At 52.7% G+C, this 15,595-nt stretch overlaps 1 protein-coding gene across 1 annotated transcript in view; it reads right to left on the reverse strand.

Annotated features, from left to right (window-relative positions):
* Nucleotides 1-3,558: 3,558 nt before the first annotated feature.
* Nucleotides 3,559-15,595, reverse strand: part of ATP13A3 (ATPase 13A3) — a 40,128-nt gene continuing 28,091 nt past the window's right edge. Inside the window, exons 24-33 of the mRNA XM_081862905.1 lie at nt 15,468-15,510; nt 15,257-15,366; nt 14,691-14,787; nt 13,457-13,529; nt 12,836-13,013; nt 11,263-11,450; nt 10,347-10,435; nt 9,450-9,530; nt 8,276-8,401; nt 3,559-7,023 (exon numbers count right to left, since the gene is read on the reverse strand). Of these exons, the coding sequence (XP_081719031.1) occupies nt 6,817-7,023; nt 8,276-8,401; nt 9,450-9,530; nt 10,347-10,435; nt 11,263-11,450; nt 12,836-13,013; nt 13,457-13,529; nt 14,691-14,787; nt 15,257-15,366; nt 15,468-15,510 (1,192 nt within the window). The 3' untranslated portion in view covers nt 3,559-6,816. The remainder of the gene's footprint in view (nt 7,024-8,275; nt 8,402-9,449; nt 9,531-10,346; nt 10,436-11,262; nt 11,451-12,835; nt 13,014-13,456; nt 13,530-14,690; nt 14,788-15,256; nt 15,367-15,467; nt 15,511-15,595) is intronic.

A 15,595-nucleotide genomic window follows, 5' to 3' on the forward strand; every position in this document is an offset into this window, starting at 1 on the left:
TATTTTTGTCTGTAAGCCGCCTTGAGTCCCTGTCAGGGGAAAAGGTAGGGCATGAATAAATATATAAATAATAATAGCAGTTAACTGACCAGTTGGCCAAAGATTTCTCCCTGGAGGTTTTGCCCTGTGGAATGCCCTCCCATCAGATGTCAAAGAAATAAATAACTACCTGACTTTTAGAAGACATCTGAAGGCAGCCCTGTTTAGGGAAGTTTTTAATGTTTAATGGACTACTGTATTTTAATATTTTGTTGGAAGCCGCCCAGAGTGGCTGGGGAATAAGTGGATGGGCAGGGTATAAATAAAATATTTATTTTTATTATTATTATTATTATTATTACAACATTCATACCTTGGGATAAATACACTTCAGGATAAGTATTTTTGGGTTGCGCTCCACAGCGACCCGGAAGTAACGGAGCACGTTACTTCCAGGTTTTGCCGCTCGCGCATGTGCAGATGGTCAAAATGACGTTGCACACATGGTGGAAGCGGCGAAACGCGACACGTGCAGTCGCATCTTGCGTTCTGTTCAGGATGCGAACGGGGCTCCGGAACGGATCCCGTTCACATCCCGAGGTGCCACTGCATTATTAAAAGCAAACGGGTGCATCTGAGGTGCCTGAAGATCTTCCACTCTACCTCTGTGGTGTTTCCTGCACTCAGAAGCCTCCCTGATTTCCGTGGCGCTTACTCCCAGGAAGCCACGCAAAGAGCATTGCCAGGAGGCGGATCCCAAGAGCGTGGGCCTTATTCTTCTGCTCTGCACTGCAGCTCTTCCACATCAAGCCCACCTCTGGGCAGATGCCTTAACTTTTTGTTCTTCAGGGTCTTTAGATTTACAAAACCTTTGAAGGGTCTCTTGGAAAAGTCTCTTGGAAGAAAGAAGGACAAGCTGCGAGATGCAAGTCATCAGCAAGAAACAAAAAGCCCAGCTGCCAGGTCTGTGATTCTGGTTGGTGAGTGTGCCCAGTGAGGGTCATGGGTGCTAATTCTGGAGCAGCGTCTCTAAGGACACAGTGGCCCTGCAATACTCCTCTTGGCTGAAAGGGGGAGCAGAGGAGCAGCCCTGGGGGCCAACTCCTGCCCTGAGAGGTCAATGGGTAAAAATTAGCAGGACACTGGAATTTCCCACTTGCCTGATGCAATGCACGCTCGGAAGTGGACTCATCCCTCTTGGAAAGAACTGAGGATGTTTGTAACTCTGCTGGCGCTGGAGGCCGACGCGTCTGCATGGAGAAAAGGAGTGGGGAGCCCCAGGCTTCCTGGACCGCCCTTTAACCTGCACTGACTTTCCTTCAGGATAAGCCGGTGGTTCCCAAACTTCTTTTGGCCCCCGCCCCCTTGGCTCCTCCATAAACTCTTCCCTGGCACCCACAGCCCTAACCTATAAAAAGCTTTATTCAGAACAGCACTTTGCATGACACTAAGATTCAAAGCAGAAACAATTAAGTGCACATTTATTCAAAGTCCAATACATAGAATCGCAGAAAGGGACCCAAGGGTCATCCAGTCCAACCCCCGGCAATGCAGGAATAAAACTATTTCATTAATTCAACAAAACTGATGAGCTTGATTTAGTGATACCAGCTGTTCAAGGTCTGCTAGACATCTACACCTCCAGCGCCCCCCGGCCCCCTGCCTTTAAGCACCCATCCCTCAGAGGGTGCCACCACCCACTTGGGGAAGCACTGGGCTAATCTGATGCTCAGAAGGTTGCTGAGCACACTTCCTCCTTCCGGGTGATGCCAGGACCAAGTTATCCCAGCAGGGAAACATCCTCAGATTTTCAGCTCAGAGGGTTCAGGTTTCATTTAAGTGAACCTTCTTATAAATGATTCTGGCTGAAGACCCAGCAATGAATACAAAGGAGGAATCGCATCATGGGGGAAGAATCAGCCATGAACCACAGGATCCCACATGGCCTCTCACTCTGGGCCAAAACCGGCCAGCTCCAGGCGTGTTTTCCCTTTCCACGAAGGTTAGCTATGAAGCAACTCTGGGAATAAACCCTGAAACAAAAGCCTGAAAGTCTCACCCGGGCAATGGGACCCCTCAGCCCAAGATGGGGCAGCAACCACACACTTGGTGGGGTTTAGAAGGGGTTGGATGAACCTAGGCAAGCGGGAGGGAGAAAAGCAACCTGGTCATGGCTTCCAGATCTCTGGGGTCACCCCCCTCTTGACGACCCTTTTGGTGCCTTCCAACCCTACAATTCTGACTCCCGAGTCTGGGGGGAAAGGCCCCCATGGCTCGCCTCCTGCTTGGGGGGGCTTCCCAAGAACACCAGGTTGGCCATTTGTGGAAAAGGGGATGTGAGAGTTGACAAAAAGCGCTTTCTCAGCAAGGCTCTTTCTGTATTTCCCCTTCAGCCCAAGCATTGTCAAGAAGCTGGTCTTTGGCACAAGGTGGAAAGGAACCAACAAGTCATTAAACCCAATTTCTGCTGGGTGGGACGAGGTAGAATATATTCAGCCAGCCCAAAGTCCACAAATCTCCCTCCCCCGCCCCCCGGTCAGCAACCCGCCAGGCCAAATCTGAAGCTGGCTCCACTCAGCCGCCGACAGAGGAAGCCACAAAGGTCTTCTGAAAACTGCATCGGCCAAGCATCCAGAAAACTGCCTGACTCTTGCTGCCAAAGGCTCAACGCTCCAGAACAGGAGGGATGCACACATACATACATACAGTGCAGCCTTCGTGATCCAGGGATGAGTGTAAGAGCCGGCTGGATCAGGCCCATGGCTCATCTAGTGCAACATCCTCTTCTCACAGTGGCCTGTGGGAAACCGGCAAGTCTTCTCTCCCGCAGCTTCCAGCAATTAGGATCCAGAAGCCTTGCCGCCTCCAGCCCATCTAGTTGTGGAGCAGTAGAAGTGCTAGCACATTTGCAGAGCGGCGTCTGGTAGGAGATCCTGCCTTGTAGGGGGTTGGACTAGATGACCCTGGGTGCCCCTTCCAACCCTGCACATCTATGATGGCACAGCAGAGCCCCTGTGGCCGGCAGCCACCAATAGCCCTTCCCCTCCATGAGTTTGTGGGTGCCCACCACTCTCTCCTGCACAAGCCCCATGAACGGCTCGCTGAGGCTTTTTAGCAAACCTCAAACTTTGTGTACTTTGGGTGTAATTTTCACAAGCACAAGATTCCTTCCCCAGTTGAGCAACAGCCAAACCAGTCTCCCCCACCACCGCCACCACCACCCAGCTCAAGGCAGGCAAAGTTGGGTTTTTTATTTGTCCGCAATCACATCGCTTGGCCCTTTTTGCAGTGACTTCATCAGCCACGGCTCATTTTGCCCTCGCTCCCCTCTGCAAGATCTCTGCAAGCTCCGTGTTGACCACTTCACATGACTTCATCTCTTTTCCCCGGAATGGAGCCATGCGACACCGTGGTCTCTTCTTTTATTCCTAAGTCGCCTGGTGCTTCAGCTTGCAGAAAAGGCCAGCCAAGAGGTTTCCTCTCGAGGAGAACGGCTTGAGAGAGTCCCGGGTTACGGGAGGACCTGAGAGTGGAGGAAACTCCTTTTCCGTGGTGGGCGGGAAATGAAGGGGCAGGGAATGGAAAGGGCAAGCGAACCACAACTTTATTTCAAATAGCTTAAATCACACGCACACAAAAGATTTTACAGGGCTATGACTATGTACAATGACACAAAATGCCTTTATTACAACCGGTACCATTATAAAAGCAGCACAAACAGACATTTCCTGGAGGAAGATGGCCGGCGCCCCTGGAACGAAGGGGCCGGTTTCTGGAACCTTCTGAGACCGCCGGATCTCGTCCATCAGCTGAACCTGAGGAGCTGGCGGTGGGACTGCGTCATCGACCCCAGAGTTTAGAAGTTCATTGGAAATGGGGTTTTTAAAAGCCTGACATTATGTGGCATATAGCTAGCATGTCAGACAGAGCCATTAAATAAAACTTGTATTCTAATATACAAACATTTCATTTTGGAACGGGGATTTTTGAGGGATAAAGTCATGGAGCTCTTCTCAAGCCTCGAGGCCTGAGACAACGGAGGAAATCGTTTCAGAAGGAACTTGCAGCATTTAAGAAAAAGGATTCTTCATCTCTTTCACTCGGACCCTGTGCAGACACAGTCCTGATAACTACAGTAGATTAACTCATCCAGTTAGGAGGGCAATCCTCATAAATGCTCTCTACTAAAAATAAATAAATTTCAAAATGAGTGCAATTTTGTTCAAAAGTTTCCAATGTGAAGATTGCAATAAGAAATTGATTCTCCACTTTCGAATCAAGTGGCTTTTTTTGCATTGTATTCTACAGTAGAATTTTAGCACTAATAACCGGAAGGGCACACGCACAAACAGACAGACACACACTTTTCAGGCTCCACCGTGAAGGCTAGAGCCCCAGGGAGCCGTCCCCAGTCGCATGTGCAAGCCTGGACTGGGGAGAGATGTGCCCCATCGCTACCCCAAAGACATACAGACACATGGAAGGGAGCACCCAGAGATCCTATGACCGTATCATTAGCTACCTGGTAAGGGAAGAAGATAAAAGCTTTAAAAATAACCCTGAGGGATACCGATATATATCTATATATATCATTTTAAAATCTGGTTATTCTTCTCTTGAGCTAGTCCTTTAGATATGTGCATAAATAATAATAATTAAAATTAAATTAAAAATATTTAATTGGCCATATTTACAATCCTGACACAAAGAAGGACAAATTTAGACTTTAGGTCCACAAAACGCAAATAATTTAATAAGGAACTCAGATTCCAAGTTCTCGACGTGACCCTGGATTTTACTGCAGAAAGGCAAAACAACTTTCCGGAGTGTTGGAGGGCCCCCCATTAAACCATCTTGTTCACCTGAATTCACAAGCTTTTGAGGAAGATTCAGCAAGAAAAGGAGTCCTCAATTTATTAATTTTTTTTTAAAAAATACCAACTCAGAATTTTGGCGTGCAAGCTGTATTCCAGAGGCCAGAAGACAAACCTCTTTATCAAGCTCACCCCAAGAGGAACAGCGGCTAAACCCCAGCTCAGATCTCAGGAAGGCCAAAAGCAAATGCACCCCAAACTCCAGGCCAGATCACTTCTCGCCACCACATTGACAAATGGCTTCCCCCAGCCCCAAAGATCCTTAGTGAGACCTGGCTGCCCAGGACAGTCCCAGATTTTTGCTTCCCAGCGGTTTTCCATGGGAAGCACGGGGGCAGCAAGCGAGACTCCTTGAAACAGACACACATTCCCTTCCCCTGGCCAGGACCTCTCCTGCATTGCTTCTGAAACGCAACACGCTCTCTCTACCTCTCTCTCACACACAGACGGAGCTACTGTACAGTCAGATGAAGTGCTGGCAAGTCACAGTCAAGGTCAAAAGATGCATAGATTCATGGATCTCTTCCTTCTTTTCAAGCAAAATAACCGTGCATTTTGAACAGGGGAGAGAGAGAAGGTCGCTGCTGCTGCTGCTGCTGCAGGCTCCGTCAGCCTGCTCCAGGGAGAGGAGGCGGCTCGCACTTGCACCCCGAGGTGTCACAGTGCCAGATCCCAACCACCCTCCACAACGCACCACCACGGTGGGAAGGACGCCCGCAGCCGGGGAGGGAAGCAGGCGGCAGAGGCCAAAGGCGTTTGCCCCCTTGGGGGCCAGGCCCCTGCAGGACATGGCAGCAGCAGGAGGACAACTCTGGGGCCAGGAGCCTCCCAGACTCTGCTTCCAACACCACCTTTTTGTTGAGGTATAAAACGGCAGGAAATGGACCCGGCTGTTTTGCTGCCGCTCAAGAGACGCTGTCCACAGAGGGTCATTTCCTCCTTGAAGGCTTTGCAGGTGCCCCTCCCAGTGCATGGGCTGCCTCCTCGGCAAGGCTCCTCTCTGCCATGGGCATCAGAAGCCCCAGGGCAGGATCAGGACGCCTGGGCTTGAACTTCAAAAGCAAAGACCCCCCCACACACACACACAGATGGGGTGGGTGCCCCACGGCCGGAGGGAGGCCCAGCCACAGAAGCCAAGGGGCCTCTGGGGACGGAGGCAGAGCCTGGGGAAGGGAGGGGCGGTCAGCCCTTGGCACCCAGGAGCCAGGAGTAGCCGGATGATCCTTGGCCCCCGGAGCAACTCGGTGTGCGCGCACAGGCGTGTGTAAACAGGCCAGAGACATAGCGTGGCCTCAGCAGATTTAAAGCACTTGGTGCTGGTGGTGGAGGCCGGGAGCAATTCTTTTACCTATTTCTCAGTAAAGAATATGGCTGAGCCAGCGTGGCTGATTCTTTGCCTGCTTCCTGCACGGAGCCTGTAGCAAAGCCGAGTCGGGCACAGGGACTGCCGGGCCTTGGCACAGAGCGGGGGGTGCCAGGAGGGGACTTGGAAACTAACCGTGACGCCCGGCACCCTCTGCTCCGCGCAAGGTGGCCGGGGTCAGGCTCTGCAGCGCACTGCTGACCAGTGGCATCCAGCACCAAGTTTGGCAAACACACACAACACCCACACTTTCTGGTAAGGGCAACTCACCCCCTCCTTGCTGGGCTGCGGAAGTCCCCCAGGCCAGCCTCCAAGGCAGAAGGAACCAGCGCTATGCCAGGGCTGCCCTGAGCCCAGATCTCCCCCCGGGGGCAAGAGGAGCAGAGCCTGAGCCCAGAACTGGCCAGCAGAATGAGGCTCGGAGAAGCCGGCTGGAAAAACACCCAACGTTTTGCATTGCTTCTGAAAGGTTCTCTCTCGACGGGACGCTGAACTCCAGGGATGGAGGGGGGCGAGGGGGGCGGCCTGAGGGCCCCGAACACGTGCTCCGCAGGCGGAAGTGTCTCCAGAGGGCAAGAGGACGCACTGGCCAGGCCGCTGCTACGTGACAGTGATGACCTGGCAGGCGCCGTTCTGGTGGGCCGGGGGGGCCTTGGCCTCCGTCGTGGTGCAGGGCCTGGGCGGCCACTCAGGGTCCACCAGGAGCTCCTGGGCCAAGTGAACGTATTTGGCTTTCGGGGGCTTCTTCCTCTTCTGGAAGCCCAGCACCGAGGGGAGGGCGCAGCCGCGGCAGCACCCCAAGGCCTCCTGGAGGGAGAGAGAGAGGGTGAGACCCCACAGCCAAGGGCAGAGGCCAGGTGCACCCCCATCTGCCCAGGGCAGGCAGGGCCCCGTGGCAGCAGTGCAGTGCCAGATGCCCCAGAAACATGCGCCTGAGGGAGCCACATGACAGGGCTGGAGGGGGCAGGCCATGGCACCAAGCATCACTCTCTGTGCCCGCCTGGTGCCACCAAAGACACTTTGCCCAGCCGCCACGTCCTCTCCCTCTCTCTATATATCTATAGCTCTCAGGCTGGCTGAATTTCAGCAGTTGGGAGCAGGCCTGTGGCTGACACGGGGGGTGGGTGGGGGGGGGGTTGGAATCCAGAACAGCAGCAGCAGCAGCTGTGGTCCAGCCTGACCCGGGCAGAGCTTCCTTGCTCCTGAGCCCAGGAGATCTTCCCCTTCGGGGATCTCCTTGGGGACCACCCCACCCCTCCTTCTTCTCCTTGGGGAGGGAGATGGGCAGCCCCTGCCCGGAGCTTCCCCACTTCATCATTAAAATCTGGGTTCGAAACGTTCCCTCCATCCGGGTCTGCTCTCCTCAGCCTAACCTACCTCACAGGGTTGTTGTGATGAACACATTTGCCATCCTGACCTTTTTGGGGGAAGGGGCAGGTGGCGGCAGAGACCCCGAGGAGAACCCCAACCCCCAAACCTTGACCGTGATGCAAATTAACAGCCCCCCTTCCCCTGCACCCCCTGGTCTTCAGTGAGCATCACAAGGAGGCTGTTTAAAGCCCCCCCCCCCTTTAAGGACACTGGCAAGACATTCACAGGCTTAGGGAAAGGGAGACGCCCAGACCTGCCCAACCTGATGCCCTCTGAAGAGGAAGTGGACGGACACAGAGTCAGACCCTGGGCTCCGCCTTCCCTATGCCAGCCTTTCTGGGCCTTGGATCCCCAGATGTTTCTGAATTACAGCCCCCGTTTTCCCTGACCACGCTGGCCGGGAATGATGGGAGTTGTAGTCTGACCACCTCTGGGGTCCCAAGGGCAAGGAAGGCTGGTCTCCCGACTGGCAGTCCTGGCTCTGCAGGGCTCCAGAGAGGGGTTGGAGCAGGCACTGTGCTACAACTCCCCCCAGCCAGCGCAGCGTGTCTGGGACTGGTGGGAGCTGTGGGCCAAGGCACCCGGCGGGCCCCAGGGCCCTCCCGCCCCCCAGCATACAAACCCACCCCGTCCCCAGCCGTGAGGGTGTCATGCGTGGACAAGGGAGAGTAAAGCACAGTGTTCCAACCTGTGATGGGTGGGAGGAAGAGGAGGAGGAAGAAGAGGAGGAGGAGGAGGAGGAGCCTAGGCGGTTTTCCCCTTGCTTGTCTCGGTGGAAGACAACTTTCCAAAGGATGGTGTCAAGGAGGAAATTCTGTGGTGTGTTCCGGGGAAGGGGAAGAATCAAGAAGAGCAGCCATCATTGCAGGTTAGCGAGAAGAAGGTCACAACAACAGCACAGTCGGGGCAGAAGAAAGCAGCACAAAGGCCTCTCTCTCTCTCTCGCTCAGGGCAGGACTAGCAAACGCTGGGCTCTTGGGAAAGGGGGGGGTGTGCCTGGGTGGGGTCTCTGGCCCAGGCCTCGAGGAAAGAGGGAAGGACATCAGAGGGGCCTGCTGGATCGGGCCCACGGCCCACCTGCCCCAGTATCCTCTTCTCACAGTGGCCAACTAAATGGGAAACCTGCAAGTGGGATTTGAGCCCCAGAGCTACACTCTCCCCCTTGCTGTGGGGCAAACCCCAAACTATCCTTTCAGTTCTGTTGGTCAGATCTGGACTGAGAACCGTCTCCTTGTTTGGACTTCTCCTGATTAACTGGCCTGATGTTTTCCGACAACTGGGCTGACAGAGATCAGGCAGAGATCCGTTCAAGGCTTCCATCTGCCAGGGGCTTCCAACTCATGGGGAGGGGCTGACTGGTTGTTCCCAATCCCAGAGCGTGGGCAGAACTGGGGCTCTGGCAAAGCCGGGAGTGGGCACAGGGAAGAGCAGCATGTTCTGGGAGTGCAGAAGAAATGTGTCGTGTGGGGCAGGGCCCTGGGGCATTTTCCTGTCACGGTGGCTGCACAGATACGCTAGATGTCTTGGGATCCGGAAGCCAGAGAGAGGTGGTGGCTGAAGGATTTAAAGTGCCCTGCTCCCCCCCCCACACACCCTTCTTGAGCAAATAGTGGAGGGCAGAATAATGGAGCAAATACGCATACGTTATATACTTAAGACACCTCACAGGGTCCACCACCAACATCCGCCATCCCAGAACACTGGCACTGACAAAGGAGGGCCTGAAAGAAAGGCCCCCTCCCTTCGTGGGGCTTTGTGCAAATCAGAACCCTGACTGCCGGGCTGAGATTTTAAGCAGAAAACACGCAGCCACTGCCTCCAACCTGGCCAGAGAAAACGCCCCAAACGCTGCCAGGACTCACCTCCACCAGAAGGGAGACAAAGGCGTTGACGACAACGATGAGGAGAATCCGGACTCGCCACGGATACGGCACGCAGACCAGCTGCAAAGCAGAAGAGACATGCGTGTGCAAGCGTGAAAAGGGCAAGCAGAGAGGATGCACACAATGGAAGACCCAAGAATCCAGCTTCTGTGCTTCCCTAGGCCCCTAACTTGGGCCAGGCCAAATTTTTACCATCTACTCTTAAAAAATTGTATGACTTCATGGAAAGGCTCCTGGTGGGATCCTGAGCGTGTTCTGAATGTGCAAATGGAGAGAACTGGGGATGATTCTGAGGCCACATGGCGACAGAAGGATCCCTCAGGTATTATTTCAAACTAGGACTTAAGTCTTAATAGATGTTTGGCAGGAGAAAACATCCCCAAGAGTGGGATTACACCGTTTTCTCGCATTAGCTTAGAAAGCACTCCCATGCGGATGATTTTTTAAATTTCTAATGATGTGTGGACTCAAGTGGGAGAGACTAATATACATTCAAACGCTGCCTCAGACCCCCCCATAATTGCTTTGGATCTTTATAAAGATCTCTCACAGAAGTGAGCCTTTACATGGCACTTTGTGACACAGTCACTGGCTCATGGAGGAACTGGAAAGCCAGCGGGGACAGGTGCCGGGGGGGGCGGGGATTCTGTAAGGCCTCTAAGGAGCAGCTGGTCCCTCACTCACACCAAGGGGTAGATCTGATTTTGCAGGGAGAAGATATTCCTGATACACGCAAAGTCTCAGATGGTGTTGCTATTAAAACCCATCCAAGATCCTATAGCACTCTGGGGAGTGACTAGGAGCTTTTTGCACTGCCCTGAAGGGGCCCCTGGGACTGGCACCAGGGAATGGAAGGGCAGCCTCTTCTGGGCTTACCTCAAGGAACCAGTCGATGGGCTGCAGGGGATGCAGCAGGACGAAAAGGACGAAGGCATACAGAACGATCACAGAGATAACGAAGAGATCTGCAGGGGAGGGAGGAGGAGGAGAAGAGAGACACCTTTGAGCATGCAAAGCCCTGCAGTCTCGCTTGGCAAAAGTATCCCCCTGTGCCGTAATTTGGAGGCTGTGAGGTTGCATCTCCCGGAGCCCGTTCCCAATCCTGACCCCCTCCTGAGCCAAGGAGCCCCCCTCTCCCTCCCTGCCCAACTGCAGTCTTCCCAGAACACCCACCATTGTGTAGAAGAGCCCCCTCCATGAGAGGTCTGGAGGGTGGCAGCACGAGAACGGGCCTTTTCTGCAGTGGCTCCCCACTCGTGGGCTGCTCCTCCCAGGGAGGCCTGCCTGGCACCGTCACTATTTCTCTTTAGACGCCAGGAGAAAAAATTACTCTATAACCAGGCCTTTCGTCTGTATTTGTGGCCTCTTAGATGTGGGTGGTATTAGATTTCCTGCCCCCCCCCTTGCTTCTAATGTATCTATGTGCAGTCTTGGCTGGCTGGAGGTTGCTGTTTTTTGCCTCTGATAAGATAAAGCGGCTATCCATTTTAATATACACAATATATAAGAGAGCAGGGTCTTTTGACAGGCCCTTTAATAGCTCCTTTCTGCCCCTCTAATCCCAGGCATTTCTTGCCCTCCTCCTGCAAGCAATTTCGCCAGCAGAGAGGCGAGAGCCCGGCTGCTTCTCTCTCTCCAGGGCAGGGGGCAAGGAAGCTGAACCCCACGGAGGGCAAGGGCGCCTGCAAGAAATGCCCCCCCCTACAGAGCCCCCCTCCCACCCTGCTTGCCCATCAGCGCTGCTCTGGCTTGGGGCCCTTCTCCATCCAAGGCCAAACTCTGGCACACGTACAGTTTTTGTAGCAAGGCTGCCTGAAGGGCCTCCCTTTGGAAAAGGCCACAGCAACAATGAGGTACTGGAAGCTGGAGATGAAGAAGACCGTCGTGTTCTCGTAGTTCCTGATGTTGTGCTCGTCGTGGAGGGTCTTGTTCTTGTGCTGAGAGGCGTTGGCAAAGGGACCCCTAGAAACACTGCAGGCACTGCAACACCCGGGGGGGGGAGGAATTAATATATATAAATATTAACAACAACAAAAACAAAAAAAGAACACCACAATCAAAAATTTAAATCATACATCTTAATTGACTTCCCTCCACTCCCCCTCCTGGTTCCATTATTTTCTGCTTATTCATGCACATCCATAAAATCTTACATTCTTAACAGCCCAATTTTAAAACCTTATTCATCTTGTTACAAGTGCCTTTTAAAAGTTCAACCAGTGTAAAAGCCTATACACCAAGCCTGCAAGGTATGCATTAAGCATTTCCTCTTTTTTAAAAATCAATGTCCTTTTTCTTTCTTGTGTTTCAAATTATCTAATATGTCCTGCATAGTTCACTAATTTGCTTTACCAATCTTCTTTATCTTCTTTGGCGGTGGCTTCTTCCTTCTATAGGTTTGGGTTGGTCTGGGGGGCGGGGCGTGGAATTAGAGCATCTCTAACACTGTCTGTCTGTCTGTCTATCTATCTCTCGGTGCTTCTCCAGCAAGAGGAGACAAGGCCAGCAGGGCCCAGAGACCTGCCAGCAAGTCCATCTCAAACTCACTCCTAAATGTCCTTAGAGAAAGGAAGTCTATCGTTTCAAGGGCTGCAATTAACTATATTAGATCAATCAATTAAAAAAAAAAAACAACTTTGAGCAAGTAAAAAGATGCCCCAACTAGTTAAGACAAAATAAAATAAAGTATTTTTATTACTATGATTGCTACTTTTACTCTTTACTGGACCCAGTGTATTAGTACATAAGCCCTTAACAACTTGGGACCAGTCTACCTGCGAGATCGCCTGACCCCACCTGCACCCCCTCCATCGCTTCGCTCGGTGGAGGGTGGCACTGCTACAGGGGCCCCAGGGGCCCCACTCTTCATCTGTAAGAACTCACATCATTTAGTGTGGCAGCAGCTGCCCTCTGGCTCCCTGCCTATGGAGATCAACTCTGAACCATCTTGTCTAGACAAGCCTGTCCAGATGCCTGGAAAGTTGTGGTCATTTTAATCCGTTTAAGTATTTTAAATCAGAGGCCCACTCCTCCCTTATCTTCTGAGACAGACTACCACGGAGCCGTAATTAATTAATTAATCAATCAATTAATTAATTAATTAATGTTTTCTCTTTCTGTAAACCACTTTGAGGCTTTTTCTTATATATACAATCAAGTGATACATAAATTTTATGAAATAAGAAATAAACAAAATCAAGAGCCAGACACTTTTGAGATGGTTCCTCCTGGACCACCACCCCCCCACATCCTCCATCACCAAAAGGGATGTGGTCTGCCAAGGGCAGGTGGGGTCCCACAGATTCCAAAGAGAAACTCTCCTGTCCCCACCGTGGACCCAGACGTGGCCCCCTGGGGCAACTTACTCTGAGTGAGGGGTCCAGGTCTCATACCAGGGCTGCTGCCTGGCCCACAGGAAGCCCAGGGTCTGGAAGCCAAGGCAGATGAGGATCTGGGAGAGGACGGAGCAGAGCAGGGGAGCCGAGATGAGGCCGGAGGGCGGCCTCTGCGCCACAAGCTCCTTCCAGGCAGGATTCAGGCTCACTGTGGAGAGAGAAGGAGCTGAGACCCAAAGGGAGAGCCAACACACAGCCCCCAAGCAAAGCCCCTCTGCACCAAGTAAACCAGGCAAACTCAGGAGCACAGAGCTGCTCCTTCTGCACAAGGCTACCTGCCAGGGGAGGCTGGAAAGGAGCTATGGTGACGCGTAGAAACTTGAATTTTGAAGCCCCTTTCTTCCCCTGAAACCACACACCAGAATTGGGCAAGGAGTCAGGATTCTGGGTTTGGGATCTGCAGCTGCAAAATTGCTTGTTGCCTCCCCCTTTCTTAGGGTATCACTTGTTTCCTGGGCATCAGCTTCACAATGAATTTGGCAGGACTCCCAACTCTGCAAGTTGCTAGGGCTGGTGAAGGAGAGAGGCCTGCCGGCCAAAGCTGTCCCAGAAAGGGAGGGCGGCCTGGGAGACGGGGAGAAGGATACTCACTGGTGAAGACCACCACCAGAATTATTGCGAGATCAATGAAGAGGAACTGGAAATCTCCCAGGTTGCTCTGGATCTGCAAAGGAACCGCAAGGGGGATTTCAGAGGGGAAGGAAGCAGATTTCTTTATATATATATATATATATATATATATATATATATATATATATATATATTATTAAGGGTTTTCTTGTTTTACAGTGTAAGTGTAATGCCTCGTATTCCCCCCCCCCCCATGTAACATTTTTACAAATCCATTTCATTTGTTGAGGCATTAGGGGGAGAAGAAAAAAGAAAAAGAAAAAAGAAAAAAAGAAAGGGGGGTGGAGGGAGGGGAGATGGATGGGGGTGGGGTCGGGTAGCGGTGTTTCTATTATGCTTAATGTATGTAGAGTTTGGTGTCAGCGTGCTTGTGTTGTTCACTTGTGTTCCTTTGGTGGTGAGAGAGGTTGGGGTTGGCCTAGGGTGTGGTTGTTTGTTTGTGATTGGCTGTGGTGATCTTTGTTTTCGTGTGTGAGTGAGGTGGGTGGGTGTTTTGGATCAGGTTAGCCATATTGATTTGTATGCTGTTGGTGGATTATTGTCATTGTCCTGTTGGGCTGTGTATGCGATAAAGGGGAGCCATACCGGGGTGAAGGTGTCTTCTTCTGTTTGTCCCCGTGTCAGTTTCAGTTTATTAGTTAATTTTTCTAGTAGGGCTGTTTCCCATACTATTTGGTACCATTGGTCCATGCTTACTCCTGACAGGTCTCTCCAGTGTCTGGTTATGGTGTTTCTGGCTGCTGAAAGTAGGTGGGTTATGAGTTCTTTGTGGTGTAAATGGGCATTGTTGTCTTGGAAGAGGAAGCAGGTTTCTTTTATGCCCTGAAGGCCAGCTAAAGGGCTTCTTGGAAGCTCGGCAGCACACGTCCCACCTCCACCGGGAAGCTGCTCAGAGGCCTTCTGCAAGGTGATTCCCCCCCCCCCCAACCCATTTCACCACCGGCCATGAAGCATTTCTGGTTGAAACGGAGATGAGAGAGAAGCAAAGAACGCCACGGACTTTGCACAAGGGATGAGCCGTGAAACTCTCCCTGCTGCTCCTCACCTGTTCAGGGCCTATCAGGTGAGAGTGGAGGAGGGAAGGAGGTGGGAGCTCGTGCCTCAGAGCCAATCAAAGGGAGAGGAGGACAGCTTCACAGACACACTCAATGTTGCGATGCCCCACCATTGGGGGGGGGGGGGCTCAAATACTCACAGAATACAGCAGGGTGACACTGACGTACTGGATAATACTGTACAAAGCCATGAACTTGAACACACAGAAGGAGGTTATTAAAGCAGCCCGGCCTTCCCTGTGAAGACAAAGAAATCCACATGGCAAAATCCAGGCGAGTCAAGAACTGCATACCTGAGGCCAGGTAAGAGTTTAGGAAGAACTTCCTGGTTCCTGGTGGGCAGGGGAATGGGCTCCCTGGAAAGGCGGGAGTCTCCTTTGCTGGAGGTTTCTAAACAGAAGCTGGATGGCCACCTGCCAAGGATCCTGCAGCCGCACTGGTATTCTTCTTAAACTGAGGTGCCCAGAACTGGACACAGGACCCCCAGTGAGGCTTGACCACCCGTGGCTATTCTGTGCTGGGCTTCAGTTGCTGCTGCCGCCCTTCAGGCTGGTGAGAGGCCACGCAGCACCCTGACCTGGCATCCCTCCCCAAAGGGAAAGGACGTCCTCTACCAGGCCCTCCTCTTGGCTGGCACCCCCACCTCTCAGGGAGGGGGGCGGCTGTGCCCAGGTGGGACCTGAAACACCCTCCAAGTGGCCCTTACCTGATCAGGCTTGGCACGCAGGAGATGCTGGGCGTCCGGGAGGTGAAGGGAGACGCCACAGAGGCCTCCAGCTCCGAGAGGGAAATGCCACCGTGCGCCCTCTTCAGTGCCTGTCCAGTCACAAACGGAGCAGAAAGGAAAGGGTTAATTCTCCCGGTGCAGCGAATGAGCCGCGGGTGAGTATCGCGTGGAAACGGAAGAGGCTACTCACCCCGCAGTCGTTTGCCCCGTCGCCACACATGCCCACATAGTAACTGCAAGAGCAGAGGGAGGGAGAACATGAGAAGGCAAGAGGAATCTGCTGCACCAGTCCAAGGCAGCCCACCCGCCCTCCCACCC

This window comes from Podarcis erhardii (genome assembly GCF_964252035.2).
Source record: "Podarcis erhardii genome assembly, chromosome: 5".
NCBI lineage: Eukaryota > Metazoa > Chordata > Lepidosauria > Squamata > Lacertidae > Podarcis > Podarcis erhardii.